General features: G+C 37.9%; 2 protein-coding genes across 2 annotated transcripts in view; both read left to right on the top strand.

The window, feature by feature from the left end:
- Window positions 1–22,230, top strand: part of LOC134750130 (N-acetylglucosamine-6-sulfatase-like) — a 31,877-nt gene that overhangs the window by 5,517 nt on the left and 4,130 nt on the right. Inside the window, exons 4-6 of the mRNA XM_063685241.1 lie at window positions 20,222–20,422; window positions 21,192–21,338; window positions 21,808–21,969. Coding sequence (XP_063541311.1) covers window positions 20,222–20,422; window positions 21,192–21,338; window positions 21,808–21,969 — 510 coding nt within the window. The remainder of the gene's footprint in view (window positions 1–20,221; window positions 20,423–21,191; window positions 21,339–21,807; window positions 21,970–22,230) is intronic.
- Window positions 6,327–15,056, top strand: LOC134750131 (uncharacterized). The gene is made up of 3 exons (XM_063685245.1): window positions 6,327–8,925; window positions 9,419–9,578; window positions 10,859–15,056. The coding sequence occupies exons 1-3, from the start codon at window positions 8,146–8,148 to the stop codon at window positions 11,365–11,367; spliced, it is 1,449 nt and encodes a 482-aa protein (XP_063541315.1). The 5' UTR covers window positions 6,327–8,145; the 3' UTR covers window positions 11,368–15,056.

Raw genomic sequence — 22,230 nt, 5'->3', positions numbered from 1 at the left:
GAATCTACACAAATAAAGTTTGAGGGTTGACAGTGTTCACAACCACATTGATTTAAACCTTGTAATGTTAGCAACTTTGAGGACCTTTGTCAAAATAACAAAGAATAACTCTGCGAAATCTTCACAGTTAAGTTTTGTGCGGTTCGCAATGTTGGCCGCCACATTGTTTTTTACTTTGTGATATTAGCAACTTCAAGAGCTTTTGTCAAAATAACAAAATAGAACTCTGCGGAATCTACACGGCTAAAGTCTGGAGGTTGACAGTGTTCACAACCACATTGATTTAAACCTTGTAATGTTAGCAACTTTGAGGACCTTTGTCAAAATAACAAAGAATAACTCTGCGAAATCTTCACAGTTAAGTTTTGTGCGGTTCGCAATGTTGGCCGCCACATTGTTTTTTACTTTGTGATATTAGCAACTTCAAGAGCTTTTGTCAAAATAACAAAATATAACTCTGTGGAATCTACACGGCTAAAGATACAGCTAAGATTTACAATGTTTGCAGGTGTTACAAGGGTAAATAATCCAATAATAGGTTTTTGTTTTAACCTTTTCACCGCCAAAGACGGAAAATCACGTCAGCGGAAAGTCGTACCACTGACGCCACGACATTTGCTCCTATTAGAAAACCATACATTTGGTTTATTGCTTGGCGTCTGGTCTGAGTCACGTCGAATTACTTCGCTGCTTGGCGTTGAAACGGTTAAGACATATTAAATATACTAGCTGTTGCCCGCGACTTCGTACGCGTGGATTTGTATGTTGGTGGTTATATATTTTAAATGAGCATAGAACATTATGCAGCAAAAGATATCAGTAGGGACGGTAAATCATTTGTTAATAATTATACAGCGCATGAAATTTGTCTTTCACAAAGTACAAAGTTTCAAGCCCCTAGCTGAAAAAAATTGTTCTCGATATAAACCCTCTCAACACTCAGATTTTCAAGTCCACTATTTAAAAAAAACACTATTTTAAAAACGCTTAAATTACTTTTCTTGTATTCTAATAATATGCCTTTATACAAAGACTCTTAGTCCTGTACTCAAAAAAAGGTTTGATCTCCATACAAACTATCAAATAGGGCTTACAAGTTACAAGGGAAGCTTACAAGTTTCCACACACTTTTTTTTCGTGGTTGGGTAGATAATGTGTTTGTGTTCCAAAAATTGGTAATTTCTAAAAAAAGGCTTCGATTTTGGGACATGGTGTTGTATAACTTTTTAATGTGGAATTTAACAAGCTTTCGTTTCGCCATACACAGTATTCACATTAAACCCAGATATTCCGAGAAAAAAAGAAAAACCAAAAAAGACTTTTCAAGATGGCGTTTGATCCCCGTGGACCCGAAGCTCCAATTTTATGACACGCAAACAGGGATCCCTGAAATTGTAGGTGTCAAATTTCATTACTGTCACTATTGTTTAAACCCCATTTAAGACCTAAAATCTGTTTTTGTAGTCACATTTTTAAGTTTTACACATTTTTCCTCCACTTATTTTAGTAAATTTGTATTGCATAGCACTCGTGTACTAATTATGGATCTACTGATGTCTATTTGATTGAAATCCACTCAATAGTTTAGGCGCTAGAAGTAAAAACATGATTTACTATTCGGCGGCTATTCAAGGCGGCTGTATTAATTTTTCTTTAATAAAACAGGTGTAAACAGGTTGTGAAGGGCAAGAGGAATCTACCGATATGTCATTTTTTTAAATCCGTCCAGTATCCTGATCTACAGGGTGCACTGATTTTCAGTATTTAAACCCATAAACCCTACTTTCTGTTTAAGTCGCAGTCGAGTAAAATGTTGATATTGGAGTAGAACGTGTACAAATGTATAAACAAAAGTGGAATTCATATTCCTCCAAGTTTCATATTAAGAGAATATCCCCTGAAAGGGTATAAGCGCTAAATCTGGATTCAACTATTATTTTCTATAACAAGATGTATTTTTTCCGCAAAGTTATGTGAGACTTTTTTGTGTAGAATTTAATAAGCTTTAATGTTGCTTTACACCATATTTTCATAGAGAACGTATATTTAGAGTAAAACGCAAATTTCTCTAGGATGGTACACATTTTCCAAGATGGCTGCGATTCCTCGAGGTCCCCAAATGTCAAATAGTGTGGACATCAAAAAGAGACCTTTAATTAACATACACACTAAATTTCATATCTTTGGAAGAATTTCAAGGTGAGACTTAATACGATTGTGCTAACATATATAGTCTGAAAAACTTAATTTTTTAATTTTCTCATTTACTCCCCCAAAAGTGGCCCCATGTTTAAAAATCATTTGTTTACGTTACATGTCCGTCTTTGGGTCACAAACTCACATATGTGTACCAAATTTTAACTTAATTGGTCTAGTAGTTTCAGACGGAAATTGTGACAGACGGACAAACAGACGCACGAGTGATCCTATAAGGGTTCAGTTTTTTCCATTTGAGGTACGGAACCTAAAAATGGGTTACTCACGTATTTTAAGTCGAAAAACGCTCGACATGTTTAACTTCGTACCGAGGAGTGTCATCAGGAGCTTGCGTTGACGGTGACGGACCGGCGCAGGGGACCGGACAACCCTTTCCGCGATAAAACTCTTTCAATGGGCGACACTTAAACACGGCTAACACATTGAAAGACTTTCCCTTTTAAACTGCAAGCCCATTCATACCCTTACCTTTGACTAACCCTTACCGAAAAGCTAACCAAAAATAAGGCTAGCTCTTAATAAGGGTTACCCTTATCTTTAAGCGCTTTTTATAAAGGTTTCCCTTTGCGTGAAAGAGACAGGATTAGTATATATCTATGGTAGTGTATGAAAAGAAAAGAAAATACGCGCCTAGTCAAAGAACGCCGCCGTCGCCGCCAACGATCGCTCGGATTCGAAGTAATGTGTGCTTTATGAACAAGGTAGACGACTTAAATTAGCACGCTTATATGCTAAAAGGGAAGCCCTTTATAAGGCTAACCCTTATAAGCAATATGCAAGGTGTTGGTGAGCGGATGATAAGGGTTTTGTAAGGGTATTTGGGCTACCGATTACTCAAGTGTGGTAGCTTTATATAAGGGTTTTTAAAAGCAAAACAAAGGGTTTCGTCTGGCAAAGGGTATGGTGAGTTAAGCCCGATGACTTGACGCGGGCACGTAGTAACTATTTATTAATCTGTGCGCGGGCGCCGGTGGTAGCAGAGGGGGGCGAGAAACTACTCTCGTTTACAACATTATTGTCAAATGATGGGTTGCACACAACACTCACTACGTTACTTATTGCTAATGGGTCGTCCACACTGTACATCACTGACCTAGTGTCCAAAACAGTTTTCCAGCTCGGAGGCACTGACCAACCACAATCACGGTTAAAATTCGGATGACGACTAATTTCAATGGCCTCCCGTACTTTTCGCTGAATCACAAACTTTTCTTTCGCCAGCACGGTTCTTTCGGTATAAACTAAGGTAGTTTTTCGACACGCACGACAGCACGACAATACTGCCGACTGCATTACTGCCGCATATATCAAAAACGATGTGTCAGCACTGAATTTTAATATTTGCGGCAGTAATGCAGACGGCAGCAATGTCGCGCTGTTATACTGCTGCAGTAATGCTGCCGACTACATTACTGCCAAAAATGTCAAAGTTGATATAGGTACTTTTGCTATAAAATTACCTTTTTGACATTTCCTGCAGTAATTGTCAACTGCAGCAATAGTATAGTAATCTAGAGCCCGCGCAGCATGGTTTCCCCTATCACTAAGTCCGTCACTTTCGCACTCACATACTTGTTAGAACGTGACAGGCATGGTGATAAGCGTACCGTGCTACGACTCCACTCTCCAGGTTTGCAGTTTTTTATAAGGAACAACGTACTTAATTATTATTATTTGTACTTAGTACCTACTTACTAATGCCTTTACCCTAAAAACGGAATTCTAAGAAAGGTATTTGATTGCTCAAGTCGCAATGTTAGAATTGCGGAATTTACAAGGGAAAAATTTCTCAAGTTGATAATTTCACAACTTTTACATTGCGAAATAATATAAGCATTGCTAGAAACACAATGTGAACTTTGTTAAAATAGTGATGTTGACTAGTCCTTTGCAAAATTGACAAAAGAATCGTTCATTTCGCTGGCAACATTCGTACGGTTAGGATGCGTGACAAATCGCTAACAACGGAACGTATTTATATAGTGATTATTATTGTCTTTTCAAACAACGAACCTTCACGTTGTTAAAAATATAAGGAAATTGTTTCTTTAAAGTTAAAGACAGTTATAGGTAAATAGTAAATATAAAGGATGGACGACTTAAGTGTGTTTCTGTTCAACTGTGATTTGATACACCTTTTTGGATCGCTAAACGGTAAGTTATAATTTGTATTTACATAGTTCTAACTAGTTACTATTGTAGTTAATGTAATGTGACTTTGTCGTTGCTAATCGATATTTGTTTCATCCTAATAAACTATTCGAAGTCGAAGATTTCTTAAATCGAATTTAAAACAATTATTTTTAGGTTATTTTTGAATTGCAATGTTGGACCATTTTTTTTTACACGACTGCCCAAATAAAGGAATGTATTGTTGTAGACATTATATCTCCATCGAAATGGCCATTTACTTCTTATTTTTCTTGAAATCATTGAAAATACACGTTGCAATGAAATTATGGCACTTTGAAGCCCCATGGACAAATATATCTCCAAAAATATTGCCGGCATTGTTACCGCCATGACAGTGCAGTGTAGTGGGTTAAATTTATGCAGTACTTATTATTTATCTCTATGCTTATAGATCAAGGCGCGGATCTCGATTTTTTATTGAACGCAAACGACCATGAGTTGTCGTTATTGGCCCCGGCAGCAGTTCAAAAAGGGAAACTGCGTATGGCGTTAGACCGTGAGAGAGAACGCGTGAGCAGTTTCATTTTTTCGTATACCTACTTGATTCAAAATTTAGATGTTTTCATTACTTTGAATCAATTTTTAACCGACTTCAAAAAAGGAGGAGGTTATCAATTCGACCGTATTTTTTTTTTGTATGTATGTTACGTCATAACTCCGTCATTGGTGAACCGATTTGGAAAATTGTTTTTTTGTTTGAATGTGTATAGTCCCAAGTTGGTCCCGTTTTTGTCAAAACCCAGTTTTGATGATGGGATCCATGAGGAATCCAGGGAAAAATTCTTGAATCTTATAGGCATACATATAGCGATTTTTGTATTTTCATTAATGAATCTAGTATTCACGTTCAGAAAAACTGACATTTAATGAAGTGGAACTGCTGATGATGATCAAAACGAAACTCTTTAACGATGCATAGTTCACTTTGACGATTTGTCCTCTTCGTTATGTTTACTAAGCCAGTAAGATTTATAAAGAATTTTTTTATCAAGGTTAAGTCTGATGATGGATTCTTAGGGATTGAGGGAACTCCTCAAATCTTATAAGCATACATACAGCGACTTTTGTATTTTCATCAATAAACTAAGCATTAACAATTAAATAGTGCCATTTGATAAATAAATAAAAATAAATAAAATAATGTGAATGGGCATTATGGTTAAATTAATCACTCCTAATTTTATTTTATAGAGAGGAGTTACAAAAGATCCGAGGGATGTAGATGTACAGCAAGTTATAGCTCCAATTAAAAAGCAAGACTCCTTTGTGATTCCATCAAGTAGCCAAAAATCTAGTACATCCTCTGTTGTTACAACATCAACTGAATTATTGGTAATTATAATAATATTTATCTTTACTCTGTATTTAAGGTGGATCATGTTTTTGTTATGCAGAGGGAGTCAACTGTCTGTTCAATCCCCGGTCAGGGCAAATATTTGTGTGATAATCACGAGTATTTGTTCCTGAGTCTTAGGTGTTTTCTATGTATTTAACTATATAAGTATTTATATCGTCACTAGTACCCATATTACAAGTAGGCCAGGAAATAAATACATTTCACAGAATAATTATATTAAGGTACATTATTATTTTGGGTCAAATTATTTCAATTTAATACGAATTACTCCGACTAATTTATAATACATTTAATTATAATCATATATTTTTAGGGTTCCGTACCCAAAGGGTAAAAACGGGACCCTATTACTAAGACTCCGCTGTCCGTCTGTCTGTCTGTCACCAGGCTGTATCTCATGAACCGTGATAGCTAGACAGTTGACATTTTCACAGATGATGTATTTCTGTTGCCGCTATAACAACAAATACTAAAAAGTACGGAACCCTCGGTGCTCGAGTCCGACTCGCAATTGGCCGGTTTTTTACTATCCAAAAGATTAAAAGTGTAAGCTATTTCTATCATATGTAGTCAATATGAATGTTTTGTTTTTAAGTCTAAAATAAATAAATAACGTTTAGTTTGGGACTAGGTTGATTTTCTGAATAAGATTGTCTCCAAATATTTATTTTATGTATTTATTTTATGTAAATATTATGATTGTGCCCAAATAGTAAATACCCACATGACGTGACTTCTAGTTCTTTAGTAACTTAGTGCTTACTTGATTTTCAGGAATGGGACATCAATTGTGACGATTTATACGCCCTATAATCCCCGCACAGACGTACCTTGCCATCTTGCTTAAGTACTGGAACTATAGGTGTGAATAATGTGAATTCGGAATGTGACGTCGCCTCCAAAACGCCTTCGGCTTCTAGCCTATCCAACTCTTCGTAAATTCGGCCTTTTATTGCGAACGGCACCGGTCTGCTCTTAAAAAATACTGGCTTTGCTCCTTCTTTTGGCCTAATACACACTACAGGCCCCGTATATTTCCCTAATCCTTCCTGAAAAACTCCTACATAGCGTTTCTGTATTCCATTTAGTGTTGTGGCCACTTTATCGCTGTCAACCTTTAAACTATTTACTCCTTGGACATGTATCCCTAAATCCCGGAACCAATTCCGACCGATCAAGCTTGGCCCGTTGCCCTTAGCCACAACTAAGGATAAGTTTTTCTTTATCTTCTTATTCTGAACCAAAACTGTCACTTTACCCATTATACATAGTCTGTTCTGTGTCCATGTCTTTAAAGAAACCCCAATATCATCAAATACTGGGAGCGAGCCCTGCCAAACTATCCTAGCGGTCTGCTCACTTATGAGACTGAAAGCGCACCCGGAGTCTACTTCCATATCTATTCTAACTCCATTCAGCATTATTTCCATCATATATGCTGGTACTGCACTATCTTGTCTCATATTATTAACTGCAATTTCTTCATATAATCCATTAAAATCAGATTTTGGTGTATTATTTCCTTTTAACTTCAAACCACAAACCGCCTCGATATGGCCCGTCTTGCCACAGCCATGACATTTGGTCCATCTAAACCTGCAGGGGCCTCTATGGGGTCTACCACAACGCACACATGACATCCTTTCTGTCTGCCTTTCATTCCTTTTGTTAGTCAATTTATTTACTTCCATTGGTACTTCTAAATCACCAGAAACTTGACCAGAAGAAGCCGGAACAATAATACTTGAATCAATCCCTGCCGCCTCATGAGATAAAGCAATCTGACAAGCTTGATCAAATGTTAATGTACTCTGTTGTAACAACTTCTTCTGTACTTCTTTGTCCCTTATACCACACACTAAACGATCCCGCAGCGTTCGATCCAAATCTGTAAAGTTACAGTCGATGCTCAATTTCCTCAATTGTGCTATGAAATCCCTAATCTTTTCCCCCTCCTCTTGATACTTAGTATGAAATTTATAAGACTGGATAATTTCATTTGGCTTCGGGTGGAAATGATTGTTCAACTTACCCAGAATTGTTGTAAAAGTAACCTCACTTATTTGAGTTGGTGCTATCAGTGATATAATCAGATCATACAAGTCGGAACCACACACAGCTAATAAATTAGCTTTCTTTTTACTATCATCTTCAATATCACCTGCCTGCAGACAAAAAGTAAACCGCTCTATGTAATTTTTCCAGCAGCCAAGCGCCACATCAAACTCCCCAAACTTGATGCCCATTTTGCACAGTGATACCTACTTTTATGCGTTTTTCACTCAAATCACACACTTTACACTGTAATTGCACACTATTGTCCTAGTTTTTCTCGTCGCCACTAATATAACTCACAGTTTAGGGGTCCAGACACTGGCATGGGTCAGGTTCGCGTTGACAGACTGACTTTTCACAACTACCCCACTTTGTACCCAAATGTCAAAACCTACCCCCATTGTCTATACATAACACAGTTTATAGATGCAAGCAAACTCATAGGGGCTATAACTGGCGGAAATCTTAAACAAATTTTAGAGACATCCAGTATTGGGAAACCTCTAATCAATAAAAAAGTATTATCGTCTAGTGACCGAAAGATACTGACGGCCCTTATTGTTGAGGCTGAGGTGCGGAAATTGAAAGAAAACACTGACCCAATACGAAAAGAAACCTGGGATACGTGGACATCAGAAATTATAAAGCTTTTCCCAGGTGAAACAAAGGGGGTATATTATAATCCTTTTCGTCTTGTTGATGGAAAAGCTATCCAGGCCAGTGGCCTGATAGTGAACCGATTAATAACCGTACGCAGAAAATTAAATGCAGAAATCCGCAGCCGCAGCAGAAGTTGTAACAGCAGTAATAGCGACAAGAGCAGCGACAGCAGCGGAGACCAAAACAAGAGAAAAAAATCTGCTGTCAAATCTTCTAATGCACGGGTTAGACCTTTTCCTGACACCTTTCAAACAATAAGTACCAATCAAGACTCTGAAAAAGATACCGTGCAGTGGTTGAAGCACTCTTCTTCACCGAGAGAATTGGTAGAAACAAAATGGAACAGTTGTCTACATGAACGCATGGCTGCACTGCAAGAAGGCGACCATGTTAGTTATTTGAGCATCTTCCCAGCACTGCAATGTCCTTGGGGCTATGAATTGGTGAGTCAATAATAATACTAATCAATCAAGTGTCATCATGCCAGACTTCATGACATCACCAGGCAGAAGTCATCAATTTGTGTTAAGTTATTTTTATACCCAACTGCCGAAAGGAGGTTAAGTTTTTCAAGCGTATGTATGTATGTATCTTTAATTATTTGGCACGCTCTACTGCCTAAACCATTTAGCGGAGTTTAACATATGAGGTGTCATTACATTTGTCTCAGTTTTGCGAGTAAATCCATACTAATATTATAAATGCGAAAGTGTGTCTATTTGTGGCGGGTGGAGTCGCGGGCTAGTAGATTATAGGTATATTATTATTATGCAGTCGGGTTATTGATTTTCATTTTAAATACTCATATATACACTAGCAACATTTCTCGTTGTATGATTATGAATGATGATTGATGACTAGCAACATTTTTGATTTTGTGAAAGAGCTTTTAAGCTCTACTTGAATAACAAATGTTTGATTTCTGTTTATTTTCAGCTGGCCAGTGACTTTGACAAAATATACCCTGAAATAGAAGGAAAGTTCGACGAAAATTTCCCGGTAGTGAAAGGTCGCCTGCTATCATTACTAGATGAGAAGGCTCAACAGCTAACACGACCTGACACTTCTATTCAAACTGTTTTGGATCTTGCAACTTGTAAGTTATATTATCGTTTTTTTGTCAAATAGTGTCTTTATTGCCTCTATATGTAAATACAGTATGTACAGTGAGCTTCGAAATTGCATACACTGTACATACTAGGGTGGCTCTAAAAAACCTTTTGTTTTATTTTGTTACACTCATTATGCTGAAAAAATATTCCCAATTTTGTAACTTTAACTACAAGAGGATGCGTATTTATTATTTAGATTTTTATTTATGTATCTGTTTACACACCATTTGAACATTTGATTTATAAGTTTTGAAGTAAAAAAAAACAATTTCATTTCTATTTTTTGTAATTTTTCAAAAGGTAGATTTTTTAAATTCACCTAAAAATTCATAAAAATTTGAAATAAAAATGGTTTTTTACTTAATAACTTATAAATCACATTTTCAAATGATGTGAATAAAAATTGTAGTTGAGATAAAGTTGAACCACCCTGGTACATACGTTTTATTTGTTCAGCCATATAGATTATATAGAAGTAAGTACCTAAGCATAACGTTCAAGTTCTTGCAAGGGGCTCGAGTTTGTTAATATTCTTACTCCCGGAGTAACACAGAATCACACTTGCGAAGAAAAAACTAAATTTTATGCGAAAAAATTCTTAAATACGGTGACATTTCAAACATTCGTCCGCCATTTGTGATTTTTTGACAAGTTAGGCATCTAAGGCACATACCCATCCGGCATTCAGCCACGATTGAAAATTGTGTAAGAATATTATTTTGAACAGCTATTAAATTAATTAACCGAAATATCTAATTATAAACGTCAGTATTTTAAAAGTAAAACTCATGTATACCTACTTGGTTCATATTAAGTAGTAATAGTAGTAGTTATGACATAATAAAAAAAAAGCTGTAACTCCCTAGAGAGTTACACCTTTTTTTCACAATCCATAACTCCTGCGGGAACAATATAGGCCTTTGTCCTTTAGTACACCTGCATGATATTAGATCTTTTTCGAGCAAGTGTGATGAAAATAACATATTATATACAGGGTAGATTTTTTTAACGACACCTGTAGGCCGAGCACATGATTGACGCGACAGTATCTCGCCGCGAGATAGACTACCCGTCTTTTACTAACTGTATGAATTTAAAGGGGACGGGTAGTCTATGTCACGGCGAGATACTCTCGCGCCAATCATGTGCTAGCCCGGCTGGAAGTGAAGTAGGTACTATAGATAGAGGAGATGACGAATTTTACTCAATAGAAACTTTACCTTAAGTAATCGTTAACCATACTAAGTATTAATTATTTTTGCAGCGGGGGAGGAACAAGCGAATGTTGCGACTTTTCTGGCAGTTCCCCTGTTGCTGAAACAAATGCACACTGTTCCCGTGAAAGGAGTCAGAAAACCCTGGAACCCGTCTAGATTAGAAGTAAGCAACGCGTTTTTAAGCTTGGTGCCATCTACATCGGACCTTCAAAGCCACTTCAGTGAACGGAAGGCCACATTGCAGGAAAAAAAATTGCCTGTTCTTCCATATTTGGTTGCTGTTGGGGCTTGCTGGCAGGATGTTACGCAGTATGATTTAATAATCTCTGAAGACATCAGGTACACGTTTCCCAGCATTTGTAAAGCTGTTTCAAATACTTTTAAGATTCTATGGGCATTAGACTTACCATATTCAAAAGATTGTGCCCCAGTCTGGATGTTTATCCAAAGAAGTATATATGTAATGAAGAGCAAGTTTGACACTGAAGGCACTCCTATGCTAGATTTGCTTGCTTCTGTTTCTAACAGGCACGATGGTGCTGTGTGCAATATGTAAAAGGTCTTTTGTCCAAATGAAGCAATTTAAAACCCATTTTACATTTTATCATCCAGGTAAATGTTATATTTGTCCAAACATGGATTGTGGGAGAACTTATCAACTCTACAATTCATTTAGGCGTCATTATTTGAAAGAACATTCAGATTCTTCTATGTTACAACAGGCTTCAAGTGTACAGGATTTTGCTATTGGACAAGAGACCTCTCCCGTGAATAATGATCCATTACATAATGTGTGTAGCGCAACCGAGTTTCAAATTAAAGAAAATAATAGTACTATACAGAGTGATAGCAAACACAACACACCGCCGCTAAGCGACAGTTTAGGTCAACTTTTCTCATCCCTGTATAGTAATCCCCATTTGCCGAACAATGTGCTAGATACAGTTTATAGCGGTATTCACAACATGTTCACTATGTCAATCAGACCTCTGTTACCAGTAACTTCTAGCTCTGCCGTAGCAAAACTGACAACCGATCTAGAGATGTTTAGTTCAACTTATAAACGACATCAGTTCTTTGAAAGTAAGGGTACTTTAGTTAATCCTGAGCCTTATACTGTAGGGCGACGATTTGATTACGTAAAAAAAAAAGGTAAAACTTATTACCAAGCAGTAGAGTGCATAGCCCATAAAATACCTATTAGAGATGTGTTGCACAAATTTTTTTCGTTGCCTAACATACTTCATGAGACCATCGATGCTATGAAAAAACTGATGGCTCATGACACGTCAAACAGTATAGAGCATTATATGCATGGTTCATTTTGGAGACAGAAAAATCATGGAGATAAGATAGTCATGCCCATATTTTTGCAAATTGACGATTTCGAGACTTTGAACCCTTTGGGTAGTCATAGTGGTGTGCACAAACTAGGAGCCGCATACATTTCTCTTCCTTGCCTGCCGTACTATTGTGCCTCTCTGTTAGGTAACATATTTTTAGTCTTACTCTATCATTCCACTGACAGAGTGGAATTTGGGAATCGTATAATATTTCAGCCCCTGATTGACCAGTTTAATGATTTATTTAAGCATGGAATAGTTTTTGATTTGCCAGATTTCAAGGGCACAATTTACTTTGAGTTGTCATTAATTTTAGGAGATAATTTAGGCTTGCATAGTGTTTTAGGATTTGTTGAGAGTTTTTCAAGCAATTTTCCTTGCAGAACATGCAAAGTAGAGAAAAAAGTCATGGCTAATCAGGTTTATGAAGATGAATCTCTCTTAAGGACCGAGTCAAATTACCAGGATGATTTAAAAACGAATAATTCATCTCTGACAGGCGTCAAAGAAAAATGTATATGGCTCGACATAGAAAATTTTAATTTATTTTCGCAAATGGGTTTTGATGTAATGCATGACATGCACGAAGGCTGTGCCAAATACGTCATGTGCTCTTTACTTGTGGTTTTTGTAGACAAAATGAAATATCTTACAATTGATATTGTTAATAACAAAATTTCCTCATTTCAATACGGTCCCGATAAAAAAGATAAGCCCGTCACGCTGGCCATGTCCAATTTACGAAAAGGCAATATACGTTTAAATGCTGCCGAAATGAGCACATTTTGCAAGTATTTTGGTGTAATGTTTGGTGATTTCATTCCAAGACATAATAAATATTGGCAACTGTATATTCAATTAATGACTGTTTTAGATTTTATTATGTCACCCCGTTTTGTATCTGAGCAAATAGACTATTTTAAGTATATGATCGCTGACTTTTGCGAAATGTACATCACACTGTTTAACCAAAGTCTTAAGCCTAAATTTCACAATTTACTGCACTATCATTCGGCAATGTTACGTTTTGGTCCCTTGAGATTTCTGTCTTCAATGCGCTACGAAGCTAAACATCGCTTCAACAAGTTAGCTGCAAAATCAACAAATAACCGAATTAACATGACACTGACAGTAGCTCGAAAGCATCAGTTGATGTTAAATGACATATTCTTGAAAGAAACTATTCGTTCGCCTCTTTCGTTTGGGGGCCAAGCAGAAGTACCAGTTAGTGAATGTAAACAGATTTTAGATCAAATGCAATGGTCAGATATTACAAAATTATATAAAGTGAGTTGGGCGGCAAAGTGTTCCGAGCGCTACCAAGTAAATTCTGTAATAGTTACTGCTATTAATGAAGAAAACATTTATTTTTCCAAAATTGATGACATATATGTTGATGGAGTGTCTAAGATTAGTTTCAAGGCTAAGCCTTTACAAACAATTGGTTTTGATAATCATTACCATGCTTATAATGTACTGGACTCATTACAATCATCACACATATACATTGATCAAGACACCATGCAGTATCCGTTTTTGTGCAACTGTGTAGTCATTGGGCATAACATTAATCTTCCTGAGTATCATATCGTACTCAGTAAACCGATTTAATTAACCCAACTAGAGTAAGATTTAATAATTTGTAGTAATAGTAAGTATGATTACAATTACTTATGCAGGTATAATGCATACCCTAACTCAGTTTAGTAAATTAAGTTCAAAAGGGCCGTGGAACATTACAGTGTTAACAATTCCTATTTTAAACATATTTTTGTTCGTATTTTATTTTACAGGAAGTAATCAAATGTTATATTACGGTAAATATGTAATGATTATTGATGGGAATAGCCCTCATTATGAAAACAGTTTTGTTCATGCAGTGATAATATGCTAATAACCCAAAAAAAAATAAAAAATCTGCGGATATAATTCGTGGTTTGGAAAATCCCCCCCCCTACACCCTCGAGGACTTTTAGTATGTTTATCTGGACACCACAAGGTATAAATAACTATACCAATTTTCAAAACAACACGAATTATTTCTGCTGATTGATATTTTCGGCTTAATTTGACGTGGCTATAAGTTTAGTTTCTATTTAAACGATATGTAACTACAGTTGTGGCCCTAAGCGCCACTTGCACCATCCTACTAACTAATGAGGGGTTAACCGGTTAACCCCTCATTAGTTAGTAGGATGGTGCAAGTGGCGCTAGATTGTTGTGTTAGGAAACACCTTGCATGTAAGTAGTGACCTGATGTATGAATAGCGTTGTCACTATAATATTGACAGTAAGGTACAGAACTGCACGGGGTGGGTCACGTTATACTGTTGTTGGTTATTACCAGTACTTAGGTTAGGTTAGGTTAGGTTAACAGCAGGTAGATATATCGTCGGGTGATAAGCAAAAGTCACTAAGTACCACCACAAGTTCATAGCCATAGTGAACCGTAATATTATGCGAATAAGGTTGATTTTTGTTTAATTATTTTTCAGTAGTTAGTGAGTTTTGCTTGTTACCTGACGGTATGCTAATTATTATTATTTGTTCACATTTAGCGGGTTCGATTCCCGGATCAGCCAGGCGATTTTTCTTAATTATTTGCAATTCGTATTGTTTTGAAATAAAAATGAAAGGAAGCTATTTTTACTTCTACTCGTCAAATATATGGTCATACTTCTAATCCATTCGCATCCATTTAACTTTGAAATAGTAGGTACAGTCAGCTTCAAATAGCCAGCCAAAGTCGCCAAATATGTCGCAACACACCTTTCTTGCCATGGGAATAAGGTTGTGTTTCGATATATTTGGCGAGTTGTCACCAAATATTTGACGAGTGGAAGTAAAAATAGCTTCATTTCTATATTTATTTAAAAACAATACGAACTACATTCAAAGAATTTGAAAAAAGTCGCCTGGCTGATCCGGGAATCGAACCCGCTTTTTTAGTACTTCTAAAGCGGGTTCGATTCCCGGATCCCGCTGACGGTACTTCTGTATAGTGGCTAGAGGGTAAATAGTATTTAAATAGGTATTTTAGTGTTGAATAATAATCACTTTTATATTCGACTCCGTATATTAAAATAACCAGTTAACTGTACAATGGTTCAGGCGGGACTGGCGTCCCGTTGATCCGTTCCTACGGATATGGGTTTTGGCTAATCAGATCAAATCGCGGTGCACGCGCGCTTGAATATGAGCTGACATAGCTTAACTGTTACTATACCGCTAAATGTGAAAAACAAAAAAAACCTTTCAATTTTACTGTACCGATCGAAAGGCTCAATCAAAGGGTTCTTCAAAATAACATAGCATCTTAAATAAATGTATGTAATTAAGCCTTCCGATCGGTACAGTAAATTGCAGGTCTTTCTTTCATTTAGCGGGTTCAATTCCCATTTTCGAAACACCGAGTGTTTGTTTTTGATTTACATATTAGTAAATAGTTGATTTTTCACTGGAAACTTTTAGTTTCCCATTATTATCTACATTATTTGTATTTTAGTGGGCAACATTTTTTTCTATTCTTACGGACCTGCAAACGTTTTTTAATAATAAAAGTTAGTTTTATAAATATTGTTGTATTTTTTCAGGTAGCTATTGTCGTTCGCGACTTTTGGCATTGCTAGTTCTGCAATGTTGAACGTAAACATTGCTATCCCCGCGATATTCCACTGCGGAGCTAGCAACGTCAGCATTGCTATCCCCGCAATATTCCACTGCGGAGCTAGCAACGTCTGAATTGCTATCCCCGCAATATTCCACTGCGGAGCTAGCAACGTCAGCATTGCTATCCCCGCAATATTCCACTGCGGAGCTAGCAACGTCAGCATTGCTATCCCCGCAATATTCCACTGCGGAGCTAGCAACGTTAGCATTGCTATCCCCGCAAAATTCCTCTGCGGAGCTAGCAACGTCAGCATTGCTATCCCCGCAATATTCCTCTGTGGAGCTAGCAATGTCAGCATTGCTATCCCCGCAATATTCCTCTGCGGAGCTAGCAACGTCAGCATTGCTATCCCCGCAATATTCCTCTGCGGAGCTAGCAATGTCAGCATTGCTATCCCCGCAATATTCCTCTGCGGAGCTAGCAATGTCAGCATTGCTATCCCCGCAATATTCCACTGCGGAACTAGCAACGTCAGCATTGCTATCCCCGAAATATTCCTCTGCGGAGCTAGCAACGTCAGCATTGCTATCCCCGCAATATTCCACTGCGGAACTAGCAACGTCAGCATTGCTATCCCCGCAATATTCCACTGCGGAGCTAGCAAAGTCAGTATTGCTATCCCCGCAATATTCCACTGCGGAGCTAGCAACGTCAGCATTGCTATCCCCGCAATATTCCTCTGCGGAGCTATCAACGTCAGCATTGCTATCCCCGCAATATTTCACTGCGGAACTAGCAACGTCAACATTGCTGTCCCCGCAATATTCTACTGCGGAACTAGCAGCGTCAGAATTGCTATCCCCGCAACATTCCACTGCGGAGTTAGCAACGTCAGTATTGCTATCCCCGCAATATTCCACTGCGGAGTTAGCAACGTCAGCATTGCTATCCCCGCAATATTCCACTGCGGAACTAGCAACGTCAACATTGCTGTCCCCGCAATATTCTACTGCGGAACTAGCAGCGTCAGAATTGCTATCCCCGCAATATTCCACTGCGGAGCTAGCAAAGTCAGTATTGCTATCCCCGCAATATTCCACTGCGGAGTTAGCAACGTCAGTATTGCTATCCCCGCAATATTCCATTGCGGAGTTAGCAACGTCAGCATTGCTATCCCCGCAATATTACACTGCGGAGCTAGCAACGTCAGCATTGCTATAACCACAATATTACACTGCGGAGCTAGCAACATTAACATTGCTATCCCCGCAATATTATTCTGCTGAGCTAACAATATCAACATTGATGACTTCTCTATTCCGTCTTTCAACTTTGCTAAAACTACGACTTCAAAGTAGTTTATATAACGAAGTTCACTTGATAAAACCACAAAATAAAAATTGCTAAAATAGCTATGTTCGGAATAGGCATCAAAGAAAAATTGTTAAAAACTAAATTTGTTAAATTAACAATGTTCATATTGCAATGTAAAGATTTGCTAAATTAGCAATGTTATAAATCACAACTTTTACTATGTATTATTGTCAACGTTATTTCACAATGTCGACATTGCTGAATATTCACAAAGTTAAAATTGCAAAATAGGAGCAGACAGAGTCAAATTGCGAGAAATGTTACGTTGTGAAATTAGCTATATGATTTTTCACAAAGTTGAAATTGCGAAATAGGAGCCGACAGAGTAAAATTGTGAAAAATTCGACTTTGTGAAATTCGCTATGTGCTTTTTCACAAAGTTAACGCTTTCGCTTTGTCATTTACGCAATTTTTTTTCGCAAAATTAAGCTTGCTGCGCCCGCAATTTGACTCTGTCGGCTCCTATTTAGCAACGTTTTTTTGTTATTTTCACAATAGTTTTCTCTGAGTGTAGTTGCCAAATATATGATAACCAGGGCCCGTACATTTCATGCCGTTGACGGAAAAATTACGTCACGCTACATAGAGTATGATTCCAATCAGTCTTTCCGTAATAATTAATCATTTTGTCAACCTCTTTAGTTAACCAAAGATAGATATAACTCCGTAATAGATGGATACAGTCTAAGGAAAAAACGTGCCTCGAAAATCAAGAAAATTTGATTCTCGTTCAGAGGGCGCTACTAGTTTTGGCCTACAGTCGTATAGATGGCGTTGACGGTTTCGTTTGTTATTTAACAATTTTAACGCATATCAGTGAAAGAACATGGGTCAAAATCATAAAAATAATTAATGCAAATAAAAAAAATCATTTATCTTTATTTAAATACATTCTATCGTATTTTTATAAATCTTCATTTTTAGTTTTAAAGTGTGTCGACAGATGGCAGTGAATTTACTGGGGTTACAAAATTTACTATGACAGTACCGCTCTAGTATAAGTTACTCTATGAGTTAACTGATATATGTAGATACTTGACAATCAGTACAGTCCAACTGACTTCCATCTTACTGTCACTCAACTAAATAATACATACTTACCTAGTCAGTATATTAAATAATACATATTTTTGATTTTTAACAGTGTATTTTACGTAACAAGTATTTATTTTTCTACGCGTCAATAGATTAGGTATCTAAATTTGTTGATAAAAAAAAACTTCCTGTATGTTAAATTACGTCATTTTTGCGTCAACGGCATTAATTGTACGGGCCCTGATGATAACACTTTTGTTACCATAGAAACAAAGATACTTTACGCATGGAGACTATATAATTCTATACCATCCATAACTTTACGTATAGGTATATTTGCCTACTTTGGTCATCATTATCTATTTAATCTAACTACTTATAGTGTGCTGGCGCCAGAGATGTTTACCGTTTTGTTTGTATCATGTTAAGATGAAAAATGTACCTATAAGTACCTACATATTTTAGACGCAGAAATAATTGCTACCTACTTGCGATTTTATAATGTACGTATTGTGCAGTTAATGTGAAATAAACGACCTTCAGTCTATCTAGTAATACGTGATGTAAAATGCAATTGACAAGATTACAAGGACTTTCAGATTTATGTTTGCTAGTTAGGTATGTCATATGCTAATCTTGTGACATGTACCTTTAGTCCACAACTGACAAGTATGGTCCAAATTCTAGTTCCAGTAAAATATGTATAAGTCATGTATAAGTATTAACAATTTATTCAGGGACCATAATTTTATATCCGCAACGCAGGCTTCGTCAGGTGAACACAAACTCACAATCAGCTACAGGCTTCTTCACAAAATAATACGGCAATAAAATCCGCAACAGGCTTCGTCAACTTACTAACTCTAAAATTATATACATTAAAAAACCCTACAAACAAAACCACGCCCTCTAACTCGCCGCCAGCAGGCAGTGTGCCCAGCAGGCTGGCTGCATTTCCCCGTTGAATGGCGATGCTAATTCTCTGGGCAAAATACTGGCCAGCCCTTTGGTCACCCGTGGCATCCACCAAACGCGACGCGAAGTATAAGTATTTACTAATTATGTGGAGTATCTAATATAGAAAAACCGGCTGAGTGCGAGTCGGACTCGTGCACCGAGGGTTCCGTACTTTTTAGTATTTGTTGTTATAGCGGCAACAGAAATACATCATCTGTGAAAATTTCAACTGTCTAGCTATCACGGTTCATGAGATACAGCCTGCTGACAAACAGACAGACGGACAGCGGAGTCTTAGTAATAGGGTCCCGTTTTTACCCTTTGGGTACGGAACCCTAAAAAGCATTTGTAGGTATATCCAAGCTCCAAAATAAATCTAGGTAACGACTACAAATCAAAAAGGCTCGTTAATAATCAACGCGAAAAACTGGACTTGTATTATGGGACTATAATTAGTTACCTTAGTTTTCGGTAACTACCTATTTGTCTTAATTAATGCAATGTTTCTGATAGAGATATAAATACATAGTAGATGTCGTGAAACCAGGCCAATTGCAACTATGGGGCAAAACAACCAAGTACTCTAAAAATACAAGAAGTGAGTCTTGAGCTACCTACTTGTATTCATGGCACACTTTCGCCATAAAAGAGAGTTCGCTCATGGTGTAATGTAAGTGACTCTAGCTCTAGACTCACTTCTTGTATTTTTAGAGTAGTTGCATTTGCCCCATAGTTGCAACCACTGGTTGGGGCCACTAGGCCATAGTTGCAATTGGCCTGGCTGCCCTTAATAGGTACCTACTATAAACCATCACGATCAGAAAAACACCAAAGCTAAAGCTAAATAGCTTATAGCTTTGTGTAAAGCTTCTTAAAGAATCGGAATTATCGTTTTCTGCGATATTCTCACTTGCTTACATCGTCATTCATCTGCCTTATGGAACCCGTTCTTGCTTTGCGTCCCATAGTAAAATGGTCCAAAAGTACCTTAAGAAAAAAAATTAGGAATATTTTTTTAGGAAAATTAGGAAGTCGTAGCTAAACATGCTCTAATCCGAAATAATGATTTAAAAAAATCCTCGTTCACCCAGTTCGTGTCATCCCCAATTTGCTGTCCGAGCCGTGCGAGTATCCTCACCGGCCTGCACGTTCACAACCACGGGACGAGGAACAACACACTCCGGGGCGGATGCTACGGACCTCAGTGGAAGAAACTTGAGACGAACACATTCGCCACTGCTCTGCAAGGTGCTGGGTATAGAACTTTCTACGCTGGGAAGTATCTCAATGAGGTAAGAACTTGATCTATGTTCCGTAATAGCCACTGTTTTACTTACTGGACTGGGCTAGAGTTCCATAATCACGGCACAAGGAATAACACAGTCCGGGGCGGATACTACCTACGGACTGCAGTGGAAGTAACTTGAGACGAACACATTCGCCACTGCTCTGCAAGGTGCTGGGTATAGAACTTTCTAGGCTTGGAAGTATCTCAACGAGGTAAGTTCTTGGTGCTGGCAGTGATTATTTTCCTGTATAACTGATCTGCCCGAGTTTCTTTAATGGACTTCGAGAGCATAACCACGATACAAGGAACAACACAGTCCGGGGCGGATGCTACGGACCGCAGTGGCAGAAACATGAGACTCACTCGCCACTGCTCTAAAAGATACCGGGTATAATATTTTCTACGATGGAAAGTAGGTATCTTAAGTAAGTTCTAGTTGATATTTTATTGCTTATATTTGCCCTGAAACTGAAAATAATAACATTCAAACATCAAGTCCTGACGTCTTATTAATTTGCTGAAATATATTACATTCCCACCGTACAAAAGACAGATGTTGACTGAACGTTGACCCCCATGTAAACCTATACAATACAATAGGTACATTTATTTGTCCATCCTGAGTTGGTTACCTACTCTTTTCGCTAGATTTTAAGTAGACACCTACTCTGTTAAAATACTTACTAGCAACTTGTTTCGCTGGATGCAGGTATACTGTGATATTTTGCATAGAATTCGTATATACCTACCAACATAGTCTGATTTCTCCACAGTACGGTAAAAAAGACAGAGGAGCAACGGTGCCACCCGGCTGGACGGAGTGGCACGGGCTAGTGGGCAACTCCGTCTATTACAACTATACGTTGTCTAACAACGGCGTGCCCACTTACTCTGAAGACCTTTATCTCACGGATATTATCGTAAGTATGGGTTTGTGGGACAAATAGGTCTGTTTCTTAATGTAATCAAACCCCTACATGACTCATACTTTTCCCTGCAGTAATGTTTCACGCATATTGCGGAATGTTTTACATTGTGTTTCGTGCAATTGTAATCTAAAGAAAATCATTCCCGTACGGCTACTGTCAGTTTGATACTGACATATTCGCTAGCGTGTGCTTAACTTACTTTTTTGCATTAGTTCGAGCGAGATGTATAGAAAGTAAGTTACGCAGACGTTAGCGAATGTCAGTTTGACACGTAATACTGTAAAGAAGTTATAAAACAGGCGCTGCTACTGCATGCCTCGAAAATACCATCACGCGGTCGGATGTCAGCTATTCAATGAACGGCGATAGACACTATAACACGGGAAACGTCTAAGTAGTTGCTCTTTTTAGCAATCATTGAACCCAATGCAATCTTATCAAGGAAATTATTTAATTTCAGAGAGACATGAGCGTCAACTTCATAGAAAACCAGACGGAACCGTTTCTAATGGTCCTAGCGCCGCCGGCCCCGCACCAGCCGTTCACGCCCGCGCCGCGACACCGGGACGCCTTCAGGGACATCACAGCGCCCAGGACGCCGATCTTCAACGTAGCGGCAAAGGTACTAACTGGACCTTGTGTCTTTTGTGATAAGGTTGTCTTTTAGCATCAGCTCAAACGGAGCCGTTTCTAATGGTCTTGGCGCCACCGTCCCGCATCAGCCGTTCACGCCCGCACCGTGCCACCGGGACGCTTTCAGGGACGTCGCAGCGCCCCAGGACGCCGCACTTCAATGTAGCGGTTCAGGTAAATACGAACTTATCCAGTTAGTTATCTATTTTTCTCGGAGGGTGCTCTCTGTCACCTCACCGTTCGCCGGCAG

The sequence above is a fragment of the Cydia strobilella genome, chromosome 19 (assembly GCF_947568885.1).
Source record: "Cydia strobilella chromosome 19, ilCydStro3.1, whole genome shotgun sequence".
Classification (NCBI taxonomy): Eukaryota; Metazoa; Arthropoda; class Insecta; order Lepidoptera; family Tortricidae; genus Cydia; species Cydia strobilella.
Note: the sequence above shows the minus strand (reverse complement) of the source record. Positions and strands in the feature narration are given on the sequence as shown.

What these genes read in the sequence shown, in the direction of transcription:
- LOC134750131 (XM_063685245.1), top strand. Translation starts at nt 8,146, where the DNA reads ATGGGTCAGGTTCGCGTTGACAGACTGACTTTTCACAACTACCCCACT. An exon ending in GTCCTTGGGGCTATGAATTG is followed by an intron (nt 8,926 to 9,418) that starts GTGAGTCAATAA and finishes GTTTATTTTCAG; the next exon opens with CTGGCCAGTGACTTTGACAA. An exon ending in TGTTTTGGATCTTGCAACTT is followed by an intron (nt 9,579 to 10,858) that starts GTAAGTTATATT and finishes TTATTTTTGCAG; the next exon opens with CGGGGGAGGAACAAGCGAAT.